A 26,411-nucleotide genomic window follows, 5' to 3' on the forward strand; every position below is an offset into this window, starting at 1 on the left:
GTATTTTGACAACGTAGCTTGTTGGCATCATCTGGTTCTGCCTGAAACACTGAAGCTTCAGGAGAACTGTTCTTATCTTTTATACGTGGCACGCATATGAAAGAAGAAGTAATCACCATGTATATAAAAATACGCGCCCCCCCATGAACCATGGACCTTGCCGTTGGTAGGGAGGATTGCGTGCCTCACCAATACAGATAGCCGTACCATAGGTGCAACCACAACGGAGGGGTATCTGTTGAGAGGCCAGACAAACGCGTGGTTCCTGAAGAGGGGCAGCAGCCTTTCAGTAGCTGCAAGGGCAACAGTCTGGATGATCGACTGATCTGGCCTTGTAACAATAACCAAAACGGCCTTGCTGTGCTGGTACTGCGAACGGTTGAAACCAAGGGGAAACTACAGCCGTAATTTTTCCCGAGGGCATGCAGCTCTACTGTATGGTTAATGATGATGGCGTCCTCTTGGGTAAAATATTCCGGAGGTAAAATAGTCCCCAATTCGGATCTCCGGGCGGGAACTACTCAAGAGGACGTCGTTATCAGGAGAAAGAAAACTGGCGTTCTATGGATCGGAGAGTGGAATGTCAGATCCCTTAATCGGGCAGGTAGGTTAGAAAATTTAAAAAGGGAAATGGATAGGTTAAAGTTAGATATAGTGGGAACTAGCGAAGTTCGGTGGCAGGAGGAAAAAGACTTTTGGTCAGGCGAATACAGGGTTATAAATACAAAGTCAAATAGGGGTAATGCAGGAGTAGGTTTAATAATGAATAAAAAAATAGGAATGCGGGTAAGCTACTACAAACAGCATAGTGAACGCATTCTTGTGGCCAAGATAGACACGAAGCCCACGCCTACTACGGTAGTACAAGTTTATATGCCAACTAGCTCTGCAGATGATGAAGAAATTGAAGAAATGTATGATGAAATAAAAGAAATTATTCAGATAGTGAAGGGAGACGAAAATTTAATAGTCATGGGTGACTGGAATTCGGTAGTAGGAAAAGGGAGAGAAGGAAACGTAGTAGGTGAATATGGATTGGGGGTAAGAAATGAAAGAGGATGCCGCCTGGTAGAATTTTGTACAGAGAACAACTTAATCATAGCTAACACTTGGTTCAAGAATCATAAAAGAAGGTTGTATACATGGAAGAAGCCTGGAGATACTGACGGATTTCAGATAGATTATATAATGGTAAGATAGAGATTTAGGAACCAGGTTTTAAATTGTAAGACATTTCCAGGGGCAGATGTGGACTCTGACCACAATCTGTTGGTTATAAACAGTAGATTAAAACTGAAGAAACTGCATAAAGGTCAGAATTTAAGGAGATGGGACCTGGATAAACTGAAAGAACCAGAGGTTGTACAGAGTTTCAGGGAGAGCGTAAGGGAACAAATGGCAGGAATGGGGGAAAGAAATACAGTAGAAGAAGAATGGGTAGCTTTGAGGGATGAAGTAGTGAAGGCAGCAGAGGATCAAGTAGGTAAAAAGACGAGGGCTGCTCGAAATCCTTGGGTAACAGAAGAAATATTGAATTTAATTGATGAAAGGAGAATATATAAAATGCAGTAAACGAAGCAGGCAAGAAGGAATACAAATGTCTCAAAAATGAGATCGACAGGAAGTGCAAAATGGCTAAGCAGGGATGGCTAGAGGATAAATGTAAGGATGTAGAGGCTTATCTCACTAGGGGTAAGATAGATACTGCCTACAGGAAAATTAAAGAGACCTTTGGAGAAAAGAGAACCACTTGTATGAATACCAAGAGCTCAGATGAAAAACCCAGTTCTAAGCAAAGAAGGGAAAGCAGAAAGGTGGAAGGAGTATACAGAGGGTCTATACAAGGGCGATGTACTTGAGGACAATATTATGGAAATGGAAGAGGATGTAGATGAAGATGAAATGGGAGATATGATACTGCGTGGAGAGTTTGACAGAGCACTGAAAGACCTAAGTCGAAACAAGGCCCCGGGAGTAGACAACATTCCATTAGAACTACTGACGGCCTGGGAGAGCCAGTCCTGACAAAACTCTACCATCTGGTGTGCAAGGTGTATGAGACAGGCGAAATACCCTCAGACTTCAAGAAGAATATAATAATCCCAATCCCAAAGAAAGCAGGTGTTGACAGATGTGAAAATTACCGAACTATCAGTTTAATAAGTCACGGCTGCAAAATACTAACGCGAATTCTTTACAGACGAATGGAAAAACTAGTAGAAGCCGACCTTGGGGAAGATCAGTTTGGATTCCGTAGAAATATTGGAACACGTGAGGCAATACTGACCCTACGGCTTATCTTAGAAGCAAGATTAAGGAAAGGCAAACCTACGTTTCTAGCATTTGTAGACTTAGAGAAAGCTTTTGACAATATTGTCTGGAATACTCTCTTTCAAATTCTGAAGGTGGCAGGGGTAAAATACAGGGAGCGAAAGGCTATTTACAATTTGTATAGAAACCAAATGGCAGTTATAAGAGTTCAGGGGCATGAAAGGGAAGCAGTGGGTGGGAAGGGAGTGAGACAGGGTTGTAGCCTCTCCCCGATGTTATTCAATCTGTATATTGAGCAAGCAGTGAAGGAAACAAAAGAAAAATTCGGCGTAGGTATTAAAATCCATGGAGAAGAAATAAAAACTTTGAGATTCGCCGATGACATTGTAATACTGTCAGAGACAGCAAAGGACTTGGAAGATCAGTTGAACGGAATGGATAGTGTCTTGAAGGAAGGATATAAGATGAACATCAACAAAAGCAAAACGAGGGTAATGGAATGAAGTCGAATGAAGTCGAGTTATGTTTAGGGTATTAGATTAGGAAATGAGACACTTAAAGTAGTAAAGCGGTTTTGCTATTTGGGGAGAAAAATAACTGATGATGGTCGAAGTGGAGAGGATATAAAATGTAGACTGGCAATGGGAAGGAAAGCGTTTCTGAAGAAGAGAAATTTGTTAACATCGAGTGTAGATTTAAGTGTCAGGAAGTCTTTTCTGAAAGTATTTGTATGGAGTGTAGCCATGTATGGAAGTGAAACATGGACGATAAATAGTTTAGACAAGAAGAGAATAGAAGCTTTCGAAATGTGGTGCTACAGAGGAATGCTGAAGATTAGACGGGTAGATCACATAACTAATGAGGAGGTATTGAATAGAATTGGTGGAAGAGGAGTTTGTGGCACAACTTGACTAGGTGAAGGGATCGCTTGGTAGGACATGTTCTGAGGCATCAAGGGATCACCAATTTCGTATTGGAGGGCAGTGTGGAGGGTAAAAATCATAGAGGGAGACCAAGAGATGAATACACTAAGCAGATTCAGAAAGATGTAGGTTGCTGGGAGATGAATAAGCGTGCGCAGGATAGAGTAGCATGGAGAGCTGCATGAAACCAGTCTCAGGACTGAAGACCACAACAACAACATAAAAATACGCAGCAACAAAAGACAACAATCTGGCAGCGTAGCTGCGAGAAAATTATACATCATCAGCGTCTTTGAAATGTAAGATCTTGGACTCAGTCACCACTAAGACACCGTAAACTGGGTATACTTTGACTGCTACAGTTACTTTGACCACCCACACACCAAACGCTTTACAGGTCTCTGGTGGCTCTCAATTGGGTGTTCAGTGCATGCTGTTTGGAGGTAAAGTTCCATCAACTTATGTTAGATGGCGCCATGTCTTGTGCAACGGTTGACGAACATGTTACGACTTATAATTGTATACGAAAAAGTGTGTTAAAACCTGGTTGTGCAAAATCCACCAATATTATTTAACTGCAAAGCCATCGCTGTTTTCAATTGTATCATGTGCGTTACTCGATTAATTCTGTAAACAGGCAATTGATTAGTTTTTGTTGACATGAATATATCTGCCACTATGAATGTAACTGCCAGTATATTATTATTTCTGAGGTAATGTGTATAATTTTTCTCTTTAGGGGTTACTTTGACCAGTGGTCATTGTGACATAGAGTTACAGATACACAATTTAGTAAACAGTGTTGACGCCATGACATTGTGGAACTAAGGAATACAAACGTTGATTATCAGTATATAGACGAAGGCTCATTTGTAATTATTAATGTGCATACAACTACAAGAATTAAATATTATTCACGTATTGCTCACTGCAAGCTGTTGTGGGTCAGGCAGTGATTGAGGTACAACATATAATGTCAGATATCTTTGTAAACAAGGAATGAAGTTTGTTAGGCCACAAGTGCCGCATACTGACTCAATAAATGAACAACAGATAACCTTAGTTCTGAGTGCAATGGACGTTTTGAAAAGAGGATTTAGGTTTAAGATGAATGAAACTGAAGGTATTATGCTGAACTAAATTTCGAGATATGTGTGTAGTACTCCATTCTAGAACCTTTCATTACATTTGTAATATTAATTGTGGATCACATAGGTCGATTTATGTACTACACTAGTTTTTTATTTTATGTGGGTTAATAAAGCACTTAAGAAAATTTTAGGTCAATGTATTTAATTTGTGGATGGTTCAAGTTTCATTGTGTTTTTGAAAGACTGACAACAAATGGAATGATAGTTGACAGTTGTGGTGTGAGTATAGGCTGGTTACTGTATCCCCAAATCCATGCTTTACCACCTACAATTTTTTTTATTACTTCCTCTGCATTTTATAAGATGTAATGTACTAATTAGTATTTAACCCTCTCATACGAGCCCATATGCCGGCCGGTGTGGCCGTGCGGTTCTAGGCGCTTCAGTCTGGAACCGCGTGACCGCTACGGTCGCAGGTTCGAATCCTGCCTCGGGCATGGATGTGTGTGATGTCCTTAGGTTAGTTGGGTTTAAGTAGTTCTAAGTTCTAGGGGACTGTTGACCACAGATGTTAAGTCCCATAGTGCTCTGAGCCATTTGAACCATTTTTTAGAGCCCATATGTTGACTGACTTAAATATCACAGAAGTTGAAGAAGAGTCAATCACAGTTGAATCTGAAAATCGGTCAAAGTGTGCCCAGTTTACGATGTCACAGTAAATTAGTAAGTGGTCTCATATTTCGAGCTTTGTAACCAAACAAGTGCCAATGACCGCAAGGTGAGGAGAATTAGATATTATCTTGTGCCATCGTCAGAACCGTCACAGAGTGGGAAATGGATTTTTTATTTATTTATTGTTGTGTCTATTAATCACTTGACTGCCATACGGGGACGAAAGGATCGAGAAGCGTTTTAAAGAGAGTGTTCGTCTTGTCCTACAGGTGAGGGAACTTTGGCCTACTTTGAGCTGCGCTCTTGTGCTGTGAAAACTCTTATCAAGATCTGTCCGCCAAGTGCCAGTTGAAAAGTAGTTTACTACAGGCATGACTTCGCGCTCCAGAGGAAATTAAAAAAATCAGTGGGGCTCCTGCTTAGACAGAAAAAGACATACAGAAACACTTCGACCAGTGAAAGGAAGAAATGTAGACTGGAGGTGGGTCGTTCATGGAGCAATGGATCGAAAGACATGGTTCACTAAACAGGACAGATGGATTGAGGAATTGCTGTCAAGGAGCGATTGTCTGTGGTTCCCTTTAGGTTGGTCTCATTCCTACTTCGATCTCGTTCAGTCCATATAGTTCTTTCCCGGATAGTCACTTGCTCGAGTTACACTGTCCCTCGTTCTCTTTCAGTCAATACCGTTCTTTTTCGGTCAGTCACTCATTCCAGTTCCTTCGTCCCTCGTTCCTGCCTTGGTCTTCTTCAGTCAGTGTCATTCTTCCTCAGGTGGTCAATCGCTCCATCTCCACCATCCCTAGTTCTCACTTCCGTCTTTTTCATTTAGTATTGATCTTTGTCGAGTGGTGATTCGTTCCTCTTCCATTGTCCCTCGTTCCCACCTCTGTCTCATTCAGCCAGTATCGTTTTTTTGTCTGGTGGTCACTTGTTCCAGTTCTACTGTCCCTCGTCCCCACCTCGGTTTCGTTTATTTGGTTTCGTTCTTTGTTAGGCAGTCACTTGTTCTAGTGTCACCAACACTCATTCAGTCAGTATCGTTCTTAACGTCAGTCGGTCACTCGCTCCAGTTCCATTGTCTCTCATTCCCAACCCAACCTCGTTCAGATGGTCTCATTCTCATTTCAGGTTCATGGTCTCTCGTCCTTGCCTCATCCTCGTTCTGTTGGCCTTACTTATCCCATTTCTGCATTAAGTACCTTGTGATTGGGAATGGCAGATGGAGGGGAGGGGGCGGGGGACACTATCCGCTCCCCACTAAGAAAACTGACCTTTACAAATCAGACTCGCATGAAGCCTCACCACACATGCTACAGACGTATAGTATTAATTGAGTATCTAATGTAAGGCAGAATATGTAATAAATACTGAGTAGTAGGAAGTGTACCCAGAAGTGTTTGTCATAAAATCTCAAATCTATATCGACGTTCATTGTAAACCTAATGTGTTGCCCCCTCTTAGCTCTGATCCCAGGCACTCTCTTGTTATTGTGTATAGTAGTTCTAGTTTCCATTTTGACTGTTTTAAATCCTGTACAGCATTCCAGCAATGGGATCCGAAAAGGACTAGCCATCAATGAAGTAGTCCACAAAGGTCAAAGAGTTTGCCCATTTCTAACGCAGATGTGTGTGGACTCAAATGGTTCCTAGTATCAAATATTCAAATTTTCAGTATCTATTTCATCCTATTTTTGTACAACCATTTGGTGGTGGACAGCTATAACTGGTCCTCTTCCTCTGTTTTGGTTGTTTTTGATGCAGATTGTCGCAGTGTAAGAGCACTATTCAAAACCAAAAATCAGTCTGCAAGTGCACACTACGACAAGTAATTCCTTAGGGACATTGTCAGTCCCACGTCTTTTTTGTAGAGTATTTAGTAACTTGCATATCTACATTGAACAGATAACCGACTGTTTAATACAACATGACATCACATACAGTAAATATCATATGAAACTTGAAATACTGACGTTACAAATATACACAGATCTTCAACAATTACAAAATTTAAATTAAGAAATTTGTAAAAAATGTATAAGTAATGTTAAAACTTATTTCAGAATAATAGTAAGACAATAATCGATATGTAAGATCAACATGCTGTTATTGGTTACACGAAAACATTTCATAAAATAAAATATTGTAATTATTAACATGTGTTACTTCCAGACAGAATGTGGAAGGAGCGCCGTTCATATTGTGTCCATGGAGCCTTTCATGATGGCATTCTAAGAAAAAAATCTTATTGGTTTACAATTCGCATCACTTAGAATAAAACACTCGAGATTTCGATAGCTGCTCCAACCATCGTCATCATGAGTAAAAAAAGAAAGGTCAGTGGTGTTGCTTTTTTTACTCCTGATAACAATGGTGGAGACAGTTACCGAAAGCAGCAGTGTTTTATTCAAAGTGACGTGGCTTGTAAGCTGAGAAGATTTTTTTTCACTGTGCACCTTCATTCTCAGTTTGCTAAACTACACATGAGAATGGAAGGCCATTGGAACCAGATTAAAATGGGCGAAAGAAGCAATGATGGAAATGTGAGAAAGGTTCGCTGATGACATTGCTATTCTCTTTGAAGCGAGAAGGAATTGCAAGGTTTGATAAATTGAATGATGGGAACATAGAATATGGAGTTAAAGTAAATCAATGCAAGGCGAAGATGAGAAGCAGAACAAATAGGATTAGTGACATATTGTCTGATTAACTCGACGTTGACAGAACATTGAGCCCTAGTTCTCTAATCCTGCAATTGATATGTTCACCTCAACATTTGAGCCACATAGCAGATGAGTGAAATCGTTCTGGTAGTTTGGAAGCAAATTAGTCCATGGCGGATGTAGCGAGGTGGATGCGAGAAGACTACCCACAGCAAAGATAATTTTAGTCGCCGAAAGAAAGCTGCTTGTAACAAACACAGGTCTTAATCTGAGATGATTTCTCAGAATTTATTTCTGGAACAGCGGTACTTAACCACTGACTGTGGGAACACCAGGAAAGGAGGGACTCGAAACGTTTGAGATGCTGAAAATTTTGGGTCTGGTTAGATAAGAAATGAAGACAATTGGCAAGAAAATAAATGCTGTTAATTAATCTGATGTAAATACAGGGCTATTACAAATGATTGAAGCGATTTCATAAATTCACTGTAGCTCCATTCATTGACATATGGTCACAACACACTACAGATACGTAGAAAAACTCATAAAGTTTTGTTCGGCTGAAGCCGCGCTTCTGGTTTCTTCCGCCAGAGCGCTCGAGAGCGCAGTGAGACAAAATGGCGACAGGAGCCAAGAAAGCGTATGTCGTGCTTGAAATGCACTCACATCAGTCAATCATAACAGTGCAACGACACTTCAGGACGAAGTTCAACAAAGATCCACGAACTGCTAACTCGATTCGGCGATGGTATGCGCAGTTTAAAGCTTCTGGATGCCTCTGTAAGGGGAAATCAACGGGTCGGCCTGTAGTGAGCGAAGAAACGGTTGAACGCGTGCGGGCAAGTTTCACGCGTAGCCCGCGGAAGTCGACGAATAAAGCAAGCAGGGAGCTAAACGTATCACAGCCGACGGTTTGGAAAATCTTACGGAAAAGGCTAAAGCAGAAGCCTTACCGTTTACAATTTCTTCATGCCCTGACACCCGATGACAAAGTCAAACGCTTTGAATTTTCGGCGCGGTTGCAAAAGCTCATGGAAGAGGATGCGTTCAGTGCGAAACTTGTTTTCAGTGATGAAGCAACATTTTTTCTTAATGGTGAAGTGAACAGACACGATGTGCGAATCTGGCGGTAGAGAATCCTCACACATTCGTGCAGCAAATTCGCAATTCACCAAAAGTTTACGTGTTTTGTGCAATATCACGGTTTAAAGTTTACGGCCCCTTTTTCCTCTGCGAAAAAAACGTTACAGGACACGTGTATCTGGACATGTTGGAAAATTGGCTCATGCCACAACTGGAGACCGACAGCGCCGACTTCATCTTTCAACAGGATGGTGCTCCACCGCACTTCCATCATGATGTTCGGCATTTCTTAAACAGGAGATTGGAAAACCGATGGTTCGGTCGTGGTGGAGATCACGATCAGCAATTCATGTCATGGCCTCCACGCTCTCCCGACTTAACCCCATGCGATTTCTTTCTGTTGGGTTATGTGAAAGATTCAGTGTTTAATCCTCCTCTACCAAGAAACGTGCCAGAAATGCGAGCTCACATCAACGATGCTTTCGAACTCATTGATGGGGACATGCTGCGCCGATTGTGGGGGGAACTTGCTTATCGGCTTGATATCTGCCGAATCACTAAAGGGGCACATATCGAACATTTGTGAATGCCTAAAAAAACTTTTTGAGTTTTTGTATGTGTGTGCGAAGCATTGTGAAAATATCTCAAATAATAAAGTTATTGTAGAGCTGTGAAATCGCTTCAATCATTTGTAATAACCCTGTACATTTTGCTGGTGACTTATTTAGTCTCAACTTTATCTTCAATGAGAATGGAAACTGAAGTAATGAATTAAAATTTGTAGCACAGCCAGAAACTGAACCCAGGTCTTCTGCTTACTAGGTAGGTGTGTTATCCACTACTCCACCCTGGCACTGTGCCTGACACACTTTCACGATTTACCCTATTCCAATGCTGGGCTGCTGATCGAATATTGGAGAGCCGTGGCAGTACTGACGATCTGAGAAGGGGGAAGTAGAGAGGGGCTGAGATATGAACTGAAGTTTGTGTTAGGGAGGGCACTGGATTAAGGTATTCCATGCAAGCGTATTGCCACAGTGCCTGGGGTGTGTAGTGGGTAACACATCTTCCTAATAAGCAGGAGACCTGCTTTCAAGTTCCGGTCTTGCCACAAATTTTAATTCATTACTTCAGCTTCTGTCCTTCTCGAAAATACCGAAAACTCTAACTAGAGAGACGACAGAATGATAGGACACGGCGGAACCACAGAGGAAAAGAATGAAGAGTTTGGTTCAACGTTCTGCTGACGATGAGGTCATAAGAGACAGAGTACAAGTTTTGAGTGAAGAAGGATAGAGGAGGAAATGGGTTGTGCCCTTTCAATGGAAACTTATCGGCGTTTACCTTAAGTGATTTCAGAAAGTCACGGGAAACTTAAATCTGGATGATCAACTGCAGTTTTGAGCCGCCGTCCTCCCGAATACGACTCTCCTGTCTTATTGATGTGCCACCTAGCTTGATGGGAACCGTAGGCGTCAAGAGTTGCGGGAGAAGATAGACATTACAGGTAACAAATAATTGAGGACGCTGCGTGTAATGCTGCCCTGAGGTGAAAGGGACGATACAGGAGAAAATGTCGTGAAGAGAGGCATCAAATCAGCAAAAGATGCGAGAAACCTACAGTCTGCATCGATGTGGAGATTAAGAAACACTTTTTGTATGTTTATTTATTCTCAATGCAGAGAATTCCTCGCTGTTTAAATATTAATTTATAGTCTGTAATATATAGTCTAATATATATTATTATTATTATAACGATTGTTCCCCTTTAGGAGAACGATTGAACTTGAATTCATAATTTCATCTTCGGATGTTTCTCTTCTTTGCTTCCCAAAACCTCCTCATCCTCTCAGAATGCTCCTTCTTCCGTTCCTCTGTCCATTTTTTACCAGGCTGACGCGATGTTCTTTTCCCAAACTTCACACTTGCGATTTTATGCTGGCACTCGGTGCGATCTTCGAGACTTTTTATGTTGATCTGCTGTAGATCCCTCTGGACTTCTTTCAGCCATTCTGTGCCACATTTACTCCTTGTTATAATATTGAATAATTTCTTTGCTGTTCTGGAGTCTTCCATCCTGTAGATGTGTGTATAAAATTTGGCTCGGCGCTTTCTGATTTCATCTGTTACTATGTTGATCTTTCTATAGAGCTCGTTTTGTGGTCTCTTCATCCAAATGCCATTTTTGTTGATTGGACCGTAAATCTTCCTGAGAATTTTTCTTTCCTGCTTTTCTATTTCCTTAATTTTAGAATGACCGTCAATCACCATTGTTTCAGCTGCATAGATTGCTTCTGGAAGAATCACTGTTGTATAGTGCCTTAATTTTGCGTCTGTCGAAATGCACTTCTTGTTGTAATGCGTCCATGTTAGCTTGTAGGCTTTCTGGAGCTTGGTGATTCTTTGTTCATTGGCAATTCGGTTTAATCCTGAGGATTGTATAGTTTCACCGAGGTTTTTAAAATGGCAGACTTGTGCAATTTTACCATATTTTGTTATTAAAGGGGATTTATTTTCTGGCTGCTTTTCCATATATTGGTTTTTTTCATAAGATATCTGTAGTCCGGTTTTTTTGTGAAATTTCATGTAGTTTTTCCACTGCGTGAATCGCTTCTGTTCTGTTATTGGTGATAATTGCAATATCGTCAGCGAAAGCAAGGCACTTGACTTTAATTCGGTTCTCTTTCTTGATACCAATTTGGATACCCTTTACGTGAGGTTCCCATTCCCTGATTATCTTTTCTAGAACAATATTGAAAAGGATTGGGGATAGTCCGTCCCCTATATATATATATATATATATATATATATATATATATATATATATATATATATATATATATATATATATATATATATAGTCTAAAATATATAATATATAGTCTATAATATATTTATAGTCTATTTATACTCTGACAGATTGGAGTCATTCATTTGTTTCTTTCGTGCAGAGCCAGAAAAATGGCTACTTTATCTCTTCGTCTTCTTCACCCTCAAAGTGCCGTGTGATCTCGACGAAGGTGCGGCCCCTGGTCTCCGGTACAAAGAAGAAGGTGAAGACGAGACCGACGACGGCGCTGGCCATGAAGAGGAAGAAGACGGAGTAGATGCCCGCTGCGTCGCTGATCACCTGGAAGAGCTTGCTGAGAGTCGTGGTGGTGACAGCCAGAGCCACAGACACGATCCCGGTGGCGACGCCCTTCACCTCCGAAGGGAACACCTCGCCCACGATGGCCCACGGCAGCGGGCCGATCCCCAGGATGTTGAACACCTGCACCGAGGATCGCACTCGTCAGCCACAGCCATGAACGACTGCAGAAAATCGCGCAGCAGGAGGCAAAACTACAAAGTTGTCATTTTTTATATGGGCTGTTCACTTGAGACCTCCCTGAACTTCAAATGAGATTAAAAAAAATGCGGTTTGCAGCATCATGTAAAGTAACTTAAAACGTTTTATGTAGATTCATTTCCAAACAATTTCTTTTATTTTGTTTCATTTGCTAAATATTTACAAGAAATGACTACACCTCAAAAAAGTGCCCAGTGCGTAGTGTGGTATGTGGAACCAAAATATCCCATTGCTATTCAGAGAACCGTTCACTGTAACTTTCAAAGGGAGCCACCTCATATTAATACGATTAGGGCCTGTTATGACCAGGAAAGGCAAACCTACATTTCAAGCATTTGTAGACTTAGAGAAAGCTTTTGACAACGTTGACTGGAATACTCTCTTTCGAAATCTGAAGGTGGAAGGGGTAAAATACAGGGAGCGAAAGGTTATTTACAATTTGTACAGAAACAAATGGCAGTTATAAGAGTGGAGGGACATGAAGGGGAAGCAGTGATTGGGAAGGGAGTGAGACAGCCGATGTTATTCAATCTGTATACTGAGCAAGCAGTAAAGGATACAAAATAAAAATTCGGAGTAGGTATTAGAAACCGTGGAGAAGAAGTAAAAACTTCGAGGTTCGCGGATGACACTGTAATTCTGTCAGAGACAGCAAAGGAACTGGAAGAGTAGTTGAATGGAATGGACAGTGTCTTGAAAGGAGGATATAAGATGAAACATCATCAAAAGCAAAACGAGGATAATGGAATATAGTCGAATTAAGTCGGGTGATGCTGAGGGAATTAGATTAGGAAATGAGACACTTAAAGTAGTAAAGGGGTTATGCTATTTGGGGAGAAAAATAACTGATGATAGTCCAAGTAGAGAGGATATAAAATGTAGACTAGCAGTGGCAAGGGAAGGGTTTCTGAAGAAGAGAAATTTGTTAACATCGAGTATAGATTTTAGTGTCATGACGTCATTTCTGAAAGTATTTGTATGGAGTGTAGCCTTATATGGAAGTGAAACATGGACGATAAATAGTTTGGACAAGAAGAGAATAGAAGCTTTCGAAATGTGGTGCTACAGAAGAATGCTGAAGATTAGATGGGTAGATCATATAACTAATGAGGAGGTATTGAATAGGATTGGGGACAAGAGAAGTTTGTGGCACAACTTGACTAGAAGGAGGGATCGGTTGGTAGGACATGTTCTGAGGCATCAAGGGATCACCAATTTAGTACTGGAGGGCAGCGTAGAGGGAGACCAAGAGATGAATACACTCAGCAGATTCAGAAGGATGCTGGTTGCAGTAGGTACTGGGAGATGAAGAAGCTTGCACAGGATAGAGCAGCATGGAGAGCTGCATCAAACCAGTCTCAGGACTGAAGACCACAACAACAACAATGACCAGCTGCTAATCACTGTAACTGTAAACTGTCAGGTTTTGGCAGAAAACGCACATCTGATGAACTGGCACAGGAAGTCAGAGAGACCTACCAAAGAAGCCGATCAAAGTCCTTTATCTGAGCATCACGAGAGCTAAACATTCATCATTCAACAGTTTACAAACTGCTCCATAAACGACATCACTTGCATTCTTACAAAGTTCAAACTGTGCAAGCACTGAAACAAAACGAGTTGCAGTTTCGTCACGTATTTGCTATTAAGATAGAGGACTGGATTGGACGAAAAAGCCTATTATCTGGAACTGTTTTCCCTGACTAAGCAATCTTTCACACATATGGGTAGTTTAGTCTGAGCAACATGTCAAAGACAACGAGATGATGAGTGTGCGGTGTGTGCTCATGAAAACAGGATAATTCAATCACGTTTCCCCATCTAGCAAACAGTAACAGAAAAAGTTTATCTGGACATGCTTGTGCAACTTGCTGTCCCTCAGCTTTTTGTCCCTCAGCCAGTAGGAAGACGCACCACTGCTCTGGAGTTTACACGTTCGTCACTTCCTGGACTGAAATTTTCCACAGCAGTCCATAGCACTTGATCACCAAATCAGGGGGCCGCCACACGAGACGCAACCCCTCTAGATTTCTTCCCAATGAGTTAAGTTTAAGATATTCTGTATGCTCGGCTACACGTGATCATGGCGATCTGCGCAGAAGAATTGTAGATGCAATAGCTTCCATCACGCCAGACATGCTTGTGCTCACACGGATTCAAATAGAGTATTGTCTTGTATTTTATGAGCTACAAAAGGAGACCGTGTGGGAGAGTATTAATTTCTTGCACATAACTTTTTGAGTTATTTTATATGAAGCCACTAACTACTAGGTCCCATGGTGCTTCTCCTTAAACTGCATTTGGAAATCAGTGCTGCTTCACGTGGGGATCCTGTATAGCGTGATTTTCTCCACCGGGTACAAACTTTCGGGATTGATGGATGAGAGGATACGAAAAAACGGTCTGATGAACTTACGTTCGAAAATGCATGGTTTCCATGCTAGAGACCATTTATTCAATCAAACTTTGTTGCAAACACTGCGGTCTAGGTGTACCATGCTGTACCATGCAGTCACAGACATATACAGGGTGTTACAAAAAGGTACGGCCAAATTTTCAGGAAACATTCCTCACACACAATGAAAGAAAATATGTTAGGTGGACATGTGTCTGGAAACGCTTACTTTCCATGTTAGAGCTCATTTTATTACTTCTCTTCAGATCACATTAATCATGCAATGGAAACACACAGCAACAGAACGTACCAGAGTGACTTCAAACACTTTGTTACAGGAAATGTTCAAAATGTCCTCCGTTAGCGAGGATACATGCATCTACCCTCCGTCGCATTAAACCCCTGATGCGCTGATGCACCCCCGGAGAATGGCGTATTGTATCACAGCCGTCTACAATACGAGCACGAAGAGTCTCTACATTTGGTACCGGGGTTGCGTAGACAAGAGCTTTCAAATGCCCCCATAAATGAAAGTCAAGAGGGTTGAGGTCAGGATAGCGCGGAGGCCATGGAATTGGTTCGCCTCTACCAATCCATCGGTCACCGAATCTGTTGTTGAGAAGCGTACGAACACTTCGACTGAAATGTGGTGGAGCTCCATCATGCATGAACCACATGTTGTGTCGTACTTTTAAAGGCACATGTTCTAGCAGCACAGGTAGAGTATCCCGCATGAAAACATGATAACGTGCTCCATTGAGCGTAGGTGGAAGAACATGGGGCCCAATCGAGACATCACCAACAATGCCTGCCCAAACGTTCACAGAAATCTGTGTTGATGACGTGATTGCACAATTGCATGCGGATTCTCGTCAGCCCACACATGTTGATTGTGAAAATTTACAATTTGATCACGTTGGAATGAAGCCTCATCCCTAAAGAGAACATTTGCACTGAAATGAGGATTGACACATTGTTGGATAAACCATTCGCAGAAGTGTACCCGTGGAGGCCAATCAGCTGCTGATAGTGCCTGCACACGCTGTACATGGTACGGAAACAGCTGGTTCTCCCGTAGCACTCTCCATACAGTGACGTGGTCAACGTTACCTTGTACAGCAGCAACTTCTCTGACGCTGACATCAGGGTTATCGTCAACTGCACGAAGAATTGCCTCGTCCATTGCAGGTGTCCTCGTCGTTCTAGGTCATCCCCAGTCGCGAGTCATTGGCTGGAATGTTCCGTGCTCCCTAAGACGCCGATCAATTGCTTCGAACATCTTCCTGTCGGGACACCTTTGTTCTGGAAATCTATCTCGATAGAAACGTACCGCGCCACGGCTATTGCCCCGTGCTAATCCATATATCAAATGGGCATCTGCCAACTCCGCATTTGTAAACATTGCACTGACTGCAAAACCACGTTCGTGATGAACACTAACCTGTTGATGCTACGTACTGATGTGCTTGATGCTAGTACTGTAGAGCAATGAGTCGCATGTCAACACAAGCACCGAAGTCAACATTACCTTCCTTCAATTGGGCCAACTGGCGGTGAATCGAGGAAGTACATTACATACTGGCGAAACTAAAATGAGCTCTAACATGGAAATTAGGCGTTTTCGGACACATGTCCACATAACATATTTTTTCTTTATTTGTGTGTGAGGAATGTTTCCTGAAAGTTTGGTCGTACCATTTGTAACACCCTGTATGCATGGTTTCCTCCCAGAGGGTGGTACTGTACCTCATAGGTCATGCCGTAGCGCTCTCTCCTGCCTTAGTAACTGGTAATGTTGTGTCCGGTTCAGTTCTGTTGCTGACTCACCTTCACAGTGGACGTGATACAGCGTTGTACACATACACCGACATGGTGTTTATTTACGAAAGACAAAAATGGCAGCGTGCGGCAGGCAGCAAGTTTGAATCAGGAGACCTACCCCTGCCGACAACAACCACAGCATTCAATATTTTCAACAGTGTTTCCCCATTTGTATGAGACTGGGTCGTTTCAGGAAGCAGGAAATCATGAAGGACGTACTAGAAATGTTCGGATACCAGACTTGGAGAAAAATGTGATTAGCACTGTGGAAGGCAACTGCCGTGTCAGTGCCAGGCAGTTGGCTCGCCAGTACAGGGTAGTCCACGACAATTGTTACTACCCTCATCAGTTACAGCGAGTGATGGGCTTACTAGCGACAGATTTTCCTAATTGGGTGCAGTTTTGTCACTGGTTTCTCCACCATGCAACCACGATTCCGGGATTTGTGCAATCCATCCTACTCACAGATGACGCCACCTTTATACGGAGTGGTGTCTTTAACTTTCATAACAGTCATCTGTGGGATAGTATACAGGAATTTCATGGTATGGTGACAGCGAATCATCAGTACAGCCGGAATGTGTGGGCCGGAATAATGGGCGACCGTATTTTGAGACCAGTCATCCTTCCCAGTCGCCGGAACTACAGGCGTTTCTTGCTGATTTCTTTGCCTCCCCTGCTGGAAGAAGTGCCATTGATGATTCTAAGGGTTATGTGGCTCCCACATGATGGTTCTCCAGGCCACTTCACCGTTAACGTCTGGACGCATTTCAGTCGTGTCTTCCCTGGTCGACGGTTGGGACGAGAGGTTCAGTTGCATTGCCTGCTCGTTTACCGGATTTCAACCTGGGCGATTTATGGTTATGTGGCCATCTCAAAACTATCGTGTATGCAGAGACCATTCCAGATGTGGAGACACTGGAGCAGCGTATTCATGTTGCCTTTGATAGTGTTTGGATGCAACCTCGCCATGTGAACGTGTGAGGCAGAACATCTAACAAGTCCGTTGGCATAGGTGTTGGATATAGACCAATATTAGATTGAGCATAAATGGCGGATTTAAGGTCGCCAAAAATTCAAAACAGCATAGACCGAGCGATGTGGCGCAGTGGTTAGCACACTGGACTCGCATTCGGGAGGACGACGGTTCAATCCCGCGTCCGGCCATCCTGATTTAGGTTTTCCGTGATTTCCCTAGATCACTTCAGGCAAATGCCTCGATGGTTCCTTCGAAAGGGCACGGCCGATTTCCTTCCCCGTCCTTCCCTAATCCGAGCTTGTGCTCCGTCTCTAATGACCTCGTTGTCGACGGGACGTTAAACACTAATCTCCTCCTCCTCCTCAAAACAGCATATGATTCTACTGATAAAAAAATTTATTTCAGATTTTAGAGCAATTTTGAACTGATAGAAAAACAAGGCAAAACCTAAAACATACAGACATCATCTCTAAATTTAAGTTCTTTGGAGAAATCTCTGAGCCTCTTGAAATAAAGGCAGTGATCAGGTAAGGATACGAATTATCACCAATTCTTTCATGTGGCCCTGGAAGAAACTCTGACTTTGGAAGGAATAACTGTAATACATCTTGTGAAGAAAGGAAACAAGCAGAAAATGAAGTGTTGGCTTTTGCTGATGACCTTGCTCTTTTAGCCAGAAACTGAAATGGTGCACAAAGAATGCTGGAGATCTTTACCGCTGGAAAAAAGTTCTTAAAGAAAGACAGAATGTATGAAACAAAGGCACCAAAAGGAGATATACTTGGAGGTTAAATATGCCAAGATTAAAATTAGAGATATATTATCTAAATGCTTAGGAGAACGGATCCAACCCAGTCGTCTGCGTAAAGGGACAGTCTAAGGAAAAGGCCAGCAAACTTGATCTTTCTTAGAAACTACCACAGAACAGGTATAAAAAGTGACGGCACCTTACAAGGCCAAAATCAGGTGCTGTAATTCAGTTATAAAACCAGAAGGACTATATACGTCAGAATGTCTTATTTTAAATATAAAAAGATATTTGGAACAATCTGCAGAAAAGAAAGGTTGCCCCCAAAAATTCAGGGAACCCAGAAGACTAATGATGGCTCTTAAAAGAAAAAGAAAACCGAAGAGTTCTACGAGTACATCGAAAAGATAACAGGCACTAAGTGAAAACGACGTTCGAAATTTTTAAATATTAAATTTTTTGGATACCTAAGTAAGAATAGACGAAAACTAGCTGAGCAAAAAGACCTTCAGTTAAATAACATATTAAATTCCACGTCTAAGTGGATGTAAAAGCTCGAAAAAGATGCACATAAACGTACTGCACTAGAGATTATCCAAAAAAGGCTTTCACAAGTCACAGTTGTTGATATTAATTATTACACACACTGTACGTAAATGACATGAACGGCGAGGATTTCAACATACGTCCCTACAGCTACATGTGTCGATGAGTCTCCACTCAAGACACGTGGGTCACTCCAAAAGAAATGCACACAATCTTTTATTCTACACGTTTTAAAGTTCTACAGTGTGTAGATAAATCCTTTAGCAACAATATTTTCATTTCTCCACATAATTTCCATCCCTGTCAACTGCCTTACGCCATCTTGGAACCAGCGCCTGTATACCCTCACGGTAAAATTCTGGACCAACCTGTTGGAGCCACTATTTGGCAGTGTGTACAAGGGAGTCATCATCTTCAAATCTTGTTCCACGAAGAGAGTCTTTCAGTTTCCCAAAGAGATGATAGTCACATAGAGCCAGGTCAGGACTGTAAGGCATGTGTTTCAGTGTTGTCCATTCGAGTTTTGTGATCGCTTCCATGGTTTTTTGACTGACATGTGGCCGTGCATTGCCGTGCAACAGCAAAACATCCTGCTTTTGCCGATGTGGTCGAACACGACTCAGTCGAGCTTGAAGTTTCTTCAGTGTCGTCACATATGCATCAGAATTTATGGTCATTGCACTTGGTATGATGTCCACAAGCAAGAGTCCTTCGGAATCGAAAAACACCGTAGCCATAATTATTCCAGTGTGGTTTTAAATTTTTTTTTCTTGGGTGAATTTGCATGATGCCATTTCATTTATTGCCTCTTCGTCTCTGGTGAAAAATGATGGAGCCATGTTTCATCACCTGTCACAATTATTCTAAGAAATTCATCTCCACCATACTTGTACTGTTCCAAAAGTTCGCTGCATACCGTTTTTCTTGTTTCTTTGTGAGTCGCTGTCAACATCCTGGTAAGCCACCTGGCACAAACCTTTTTTAACGCCAACACTTTCAATATTCTGCAAACACTTCCTTCCCCTATCCCAACGTAGCGTGACAATTCGTTGACTGTGATGTGTCTGTCAGCAGTCACCATTTCGTTAACTCTCTGCACATTGTCTGGAGTGTGTGCAGTATGATGCCGCTGCGAGGACAATCCTCAATACTGCCGTGCCCGCTTTCATCACGTAACCGGCTTGCCCACCGACTAACTGTACTGCGATCGCCAGCAACATCTCCATACACCAGTTTCAACCTCTTGTAGATGTTTCCCATTGTCTCGTTTTCACAGCACAAGAATTCTATGACAGCACGTTGCTTCTGACGAACGTCAAGTGTAGTAGCCATCTTGAAGACACGCTGTGACGCCGGGCGAAGTGGCCGTGCGGTTCTAGGCGCTGCAGTCTGGAAACGCGTGACCGCTACGGTCGCAGGTTCGAATCCTGCCTCGGGCATGGATGTGTGTGATGTCCTTAGGTTAGTTAGGTTTAACTAGTTCTAAGTTCTAGGGGACTAATGACCTCAGCAGTTGAGTCCCATAGTGCTCAGAGCCATTTTAACATGCTGTGACGGCGCCACTCATGGGAACAGGTAGAACTAAGTTTGAAAACAAGCAGGAAGGATGTATCCACACACTGTAAAACCTTCACACATGCAGAATGAAAACTGTATTTTTACAAAAATAGTGTGCATTTGTTTTGGAGTGACCCTCGTAACATGGTATGCCTGCTGGAAGTCAGGGAATGGATCACGAAACTGAGTCCTGTTGCGTATGATGCCATGATCTCATGGGTGAACAGAATTTGGTTTTGTTGTTGGCCTAATGTAGGGGCGCAGTTTACATATTGAGATGGTACTCACGATAAAAGCAGCCATGGCGGCAAGTGGCAGCCACTGCACTGCAGTGAGGTCTGCACGCACCACGTCCTTGAGGTAGAAGAGGGTGGCGAGTGTGGCCATGGTGAGGCCGCAGCCACTGAGCGAGAGCAGCAGCAGTGGCCGGCGGCCAGCGCGGTCTGCCAGCAGAGATGTGGCGACGCTGCTCACAGTCTGCACTGCTGCTACGATGATGGAGCACACATCTGCATCCAGTGCCACACCCGACTGCTGGAAGATCTCAGTAGTGTAGCCCATGAGCACACTTAGCCCCGCGAACGACTGTGTCAGGATCAGCACCACGCACACCACCAGAGCCCGCCGGCTGCCGCGCCGACGCACCAGCTGGCCCAGCCGCTCCAGCCACGACCGCTGGGTCTCTGTCCCAACAACACATTGTCAGCCATTTTATTGCAATCAAATCATAAACAGTACATGTAATGATCTCCACTTCCCTAGACTCTACCTTACACTCTAAGACATCCAAATGATCCCTCCAACTCCTCATAAATCGAATTACATCCTGAAGTATTCAATGTTTCCTCAAGGTAAACTCTTCAAAATCTCTGGCAATACTTCTACAATGAACCGCCGCCACTCCCATCGTTACATATCGCACCTATCGTATTAGTTAACGCAGTAAACTACCTCATCCTTAATGCTCAACTGGCAACGAATACTGCAATCCCACCTCTATATCATTCAATAGGAAGGTCACAATGGATAGTAACTACTGACTGGTTGAACAGGAAATCGCACCCTATGCCATTATTGATTGGTTAATTGCTCTAATGTAATTCTCTCAATTCTTCCAACTGAATTTACACCATCTTCCCTGTCCTGCATTCTGCATCCATTTGTCTACCCCCTGTCCATAAACTCGACTCCAACAACTACAATGTTTCATCTCTAATATATGATCCTGATTTCTTGTTGCTCCTTTACCCTTGCATCTCACCCATCCTCCAACTACACATACTCTGCATCTCATCTCCTGACTTCATGACTGCATCCAACTCCCTGTCCTAGAGAACGAAATCTGTCTTGACATTTATCCATCCTATCAAATCCATATCATCCTTCCAGTCCTATCCTGTATCACAGCTCCCTGCCTCCCTGCCTCCCTCTCTTCACTGCCTCTTTGCTCATGATATCACAGCTGAGTCTACAGCCCAGTCCCTTCTCTATTTCTGCCTTGTAGCATCCACTCCCGTTCTGCCGTTACATCAACACCTCCAACCCACCAGACCCTTCTGTTACATAACCACACACTACGACACTACGGAATATCAAAACTTTCCAAAAATGGTTCAAATGGCTCTAAGCACTATGGGACTTAACATCTGAGGTCATCAGTCCCCTAGAACTACTTAAACCTAACTAACCTAAGGACATCACACACATCCATGCCCGAGACAGGATTCGAACTTGCGACCGCAGTAGCAGCGCGGTTCGGATCTGAAGCGCCTAAAACCGCTTGGCCACAGCGGGCGGCCAAACTTTCCTTTTTAACTATGAAACGTACCCTTTGAAAAATTATGAAAGACTGTGCTGGTAAACTTCTGCGTTATTTGATACAGAAACAACTAAGTAAAACACAACGTACTCAGACAGTTTTTTCTTTACTTATTCTGATCATCACTGAACTGACGTACAATATTTTTAGCGCAATGTAGTCTGACTTTCAATAATCCCTACAAAAGAATGGCCCTGACTAACAGTACCCTATATCTTTCATGAATCACTTACCTTACAAAAATCTTCGTTACTCCAACTACTGCAATACAGCGAGCGCCAATACTGCCAGCTAAATAAAATATTCTAACTACTGAAGGCACTAACTACTGATAGCCATAGTTAGCAAATGAAAGATTTTGATAGAGAACAAAAAATGTATTTACATTAGTAGTGTTCAAAAGTCATCATATATATATCTATCAATTCATGACATCCATCTTTACAAATCTCCTTTTTCTGGCGGACATACGTCCAGATCGTCCGCTTATAGTAACTTCTCAAAACTCTGGCATCTCTCTGTGCACATCCACCACTGCTGGCGGCTCACCTCCAACTGCCCAACGCTACGCGCTGTTCACATCCAACTGCCCAACACTACACAAGCGAATATTCCAACGATGAGTCCAACCAGCCACAGACTGCACACAGCGCAGTCAGCAATTTTCATACAGAGCACTACGTGGCGTTACCAACATAAAGACCTAAACATCTTACTTACAACTATCTCTTGTCTATGCACATCCTTCAAGTTTGTGTGAAATGTTGCCATTCCTCTTAAGACTGTCACCTTCCTGCACCATCTTATTATTTTTATTTGTATTTCATTACATAGGTTTCTTAACTCAGAAAGTGAAGCGTGACAAATACATTTTAATAATTGTAAAAGCCTATCTAAAATTATGTCCTTTTTAATCACGTATTTTAATATGGTTTTGGCTAAAGGGAGAGACGCTTCTATTGCTGAGGCAAGGGGGATGAAACAACAGTTAAGAGAAAGCATTTTCAGAAGCATGACGTTTACAACTACTAGCTCATGTTCTATGATAGTGGGAAGAACTTATTGCAACTGAAAAAAGATTAATGTTACTTTTCAACGAAAAAGGGATTAAATTTATAAAAAATGAATCGTTTAAAAAGTACGGACCAGTGGCTCTGTCGCTAAAGTTTACCTTGAGTCAAATTGACTGAGGAGCCCACATTCCTCGAACTTCGGACGATTCTCACTGATGTCAGTTATCTGTACGATTACAGAACATATTTGTTATAATTACTTTCTTGTAGATTCAGTGCTGATGACTGCATAATTTGCACCAATTCTTACACACTGTTGATGATAGTCGTAGACAGAGAGTTAGAACAGTTAACTATAGATAATAAGCTGTGTATGACTGCGATTGTTGTCCAGGTATGATATTTAATGTACGTAGCATTGAAGCCACCAGTTCCTCGATGCTAGCACATCATCCTGGCCCCATTTGGTAGTCAGCAATAATTAATTTTTTTAAGAATAATTACCATCAATGGTTCAGAAGAGATAAAGTTTGTGGAAGTAAAAGCAGTTATTGTGTACTTACAGTTGTGATACCTAATTTCCTCATTGACTGTTGATTGCTAAAATTCAAGTGAAATGGATCAGTTGTAATTAGCAATTGCAATAAACGTTAATAAGCTCTCCAAGAACAAAATCCTTCACTACATAAAATAGCCACTCCACATAGAAATAAGCTACTGGCCATTAAAATTGCTACAGCACGAAGATGACGTGCTACAGGTGAGAAATTTAACCGACAGGAAGAAGATGCTGTGATATGCAAATGATTAGCTTTTCAGAGCATTCACACAACGTTGGCGCCGGTAGCGACACCTACAACGTGCCGACATGAGGAACGTTTCCAATCGATTTCTCATACACAAACAGCAGTAGACCGGCGTTGCCTGGTGAAGCGTTGTTGTGATGCCTCGTGTAAGGAGGAGAAATGCGTTCCATCACGTTTCCGACTTTGATAAAGGTCGGATTGTACCCTATTGCGATTGCGGTTTATCGTATCGCGACATTGCTGCTCGCGTTGGTCGAGATCCAATGACTGTTAACAGAATATGGAATCGGTGGGTTCAGGAGGGTAATACGGAACGTCGTGCTGGATCCCAACGGCCTCGTATCACTAGCAGTCGAGATGACAGGCATCTTATCCGCATGGCTGTAACGGATCGTGCAGCCACGTCTCGATCCCTGAGTGAACAGATGGGGACGTTTGCAAGACAATAACCATCTGCACGAACAGTTCGACGACGTTTCCAGCAGCATGGACTATGAGGTCGGAAACCATGGCTGCAGTTACCCTTGACGCTGCATCACAGACAGGAGCGCCTGCGATGGTGTACTCTACATCTACATCTACATCTACATCCATACTCCGCAAGCCACCTGACGGTGTGTGGCGGATCCTGGGTGCACGAATGGCAAAACGTCATTTTTTCGGATGAATCCAGGTTCTGTTTACAGCATCATGATGGTCGCATCCGTGTTCGCACACTGGAAACGTGTATTCGTCATCGCCATACTGGCGTATCTATCGGCGTGATGGTATGGGGTGCCATTGGTTACACGTCTCGGTCATCACTAGTTCGCATTGACGGCACTTTGAACAGTGGACGGTACATTTCAGATGTGTTACGACCAGTGGCTCTACCCTTCATTCGATCCCTGCGAAACCCTACATTTCAGCAGGATAATGCACGACCGCATGTTGCAGGTCCTGTAATGGCCTTTCTGGATACAGAAAATGTTCGACTGCTTCCCTGGCCAATAGAATCTCCAGATCTCTCACCAACTGAAAACCTCTGGTCAATGGTGGCCGAGCAGCTGGCTCGTCACAATACGCCCGTCACAACTCTTGATGAACTGTGATATCTTGTTGAAGCTACATGTGCAGCTGTACCTGTACACGCCATCCAAGTTCTGTTTGACTCAATGCCCAGGCGTATCAAGGCCGTTATTACGGCCAGAGGTGGTTATTATGGGTAGTGATTTCTCAGGATCTATGCGCCCAAACTGCGTGAAAATGTAATCACATGTCAGTTCTAGAATAATATATTTATCCAATGAATACACGTTTATCATCTGCATTTCTTCTTGCAGTAGCAATTTTAATGGCCAGTAGTGTAAGCGTTCATTGCAATGTTCTATGTCTGTCACATACATGTCTCTCAATTTATGGTCTGCTATTTTCTGATGGAGTGGGAAAATTAATTTTTGGGTAATTTTCATCGTATGTTTAATTAATGATGACATATAATTTTATATTAGCAAGCAAAACATCCATTATCAGTACAGCTGTCTGACGTGAGATCCAAAGTAAGGTGCAACCGCTCACCTCGCTGCTCCCTGACGTACTTCTGCACAATGCCGAGCTCCTCCTGGATGGCTTCCTCAGACACGTCTCCTCGCAGCCGCCTCAAGGCGCTCTCGGCTTCCTTGTCCCTGCCACGCAGAGCCAAGAAGTATGGTGACTCAGGCATCCAGAGGAAGCCCAGCATGAAGAGGACTGGTACGGCAGCAGACACAATGGCCACGGCCGAGTAGGACATGTAGGGGCCCATGCTGTAGGAGACGAGGAAACCGACACTCATGGCGAACTGGAAGACAGTGCCGAGCATCCCGCGCACCTTGGCCTCGGCCACCTCCCCCACGTACATCGGTACCAGGCAGATGCTGGCCCCAATGCCCAGACCAGCCACCAGCCGTGATGCTATCAGCATACCCGCCGAGCCAGCAAACAGCACCTGTCGGCCAACAACAAATGGTTCAAATGGCTCCAAGCACTATGGGACTTAACATCTGAGGTTATCAGTTCCCTAGACTTAGAACTACTTAAACCTAACTGAAATTAAAGAAAAGACGTTCTAAGATATCTCAATAATTTTATTTTTACATGAAAGCCTGCACCTTAATCTACTTTTCTACATAATTTCCGTCAATACTGAGGCACTTGTCATAACGTTGTACCAATGTTTCAACACCCTCCTCATAGACGTCTGCCACCTGATTTGCTAACCACTGCATCACCACTGTTTTGACTTCGTCATCGTCCTGAAGACGCTGACCGCCCAGGTGTTTCTTCAAGTGCAGGAACAGATGGTAGTCACTGGGCGCAAGATCGGGGCTGTACAGAGGATGATCTAGAGTTTAGCATCGAAAAGATGTGATGAGATCTTTGGTCTGATTCGCCACATGCGGACGGGCATTGTCTTGCAGCAAAACGATGCCCTTGCTCAAGTTGCCACGTCTTTTGTTCTGAATTGAACGCCACAGATTGTGCAATGACTTACAGTAAGCGGCTGCATTGATTGTCTCATTACGAGGCAGAAATTCCACAAGCAATACTCCTTTTCTGTACCAAAAAACTGTGCACATGACTTTCCGAGCAGAAATTGTTTGCTTATACTTCACTTTTCTGGGTGAATCTGAATGGCGCCATTCCATGGACTGTTGC

At 42.9% G+C, this 26,411-nt stretch overlaps 1 protein-coding gene across 1 annotated transcript in view; it reads right to left on the reverse strand.

The window, feature by feature from the left end:
* Positions 1–11,667: 11,667 nt before the first annotated feature.
* Positions 11,668–26,411, reverse strand: part of LOC126188685 (facilitated trehalose transporter Tret1-like) — a 39,202-nt gene continuing 24,458 nt past the window's right edge. The window contains exons 2-4 of the mRNA XM_049930292.1: positions 25,293–25,701; positions 20,386–20,780; positions 11,668–11,973 (exon numbers count right to left, since the gene is read on the reverse strand). Coding sequence (XP_049786249.1) covers positions 11,668–11,973; positions 20,386–20,780; positions 25,293–25,701 — 1,110 coding nt within the window. The remainder of the gene's footprint in view (positions 11,974–20,385; positions 20,781–25,292; positions 25,702–26,411) is intronic.

Source organism: Schistocerca cancellata, chromosome 5 (genome assembly GCF_023864275.1).
Source record: "Schistocerca cancellata isolate TAMUIC-IGC-003103 chromosome 5, iqSchCanc2.1, whole genome shotgun sequence".
NCBI classification, from domain to species: Eukaryota; Metazoa; Arthropoda; class Insecta; order Orthoptera; family Acrididae; genus Schistocerca; species Schistocerca cancellata.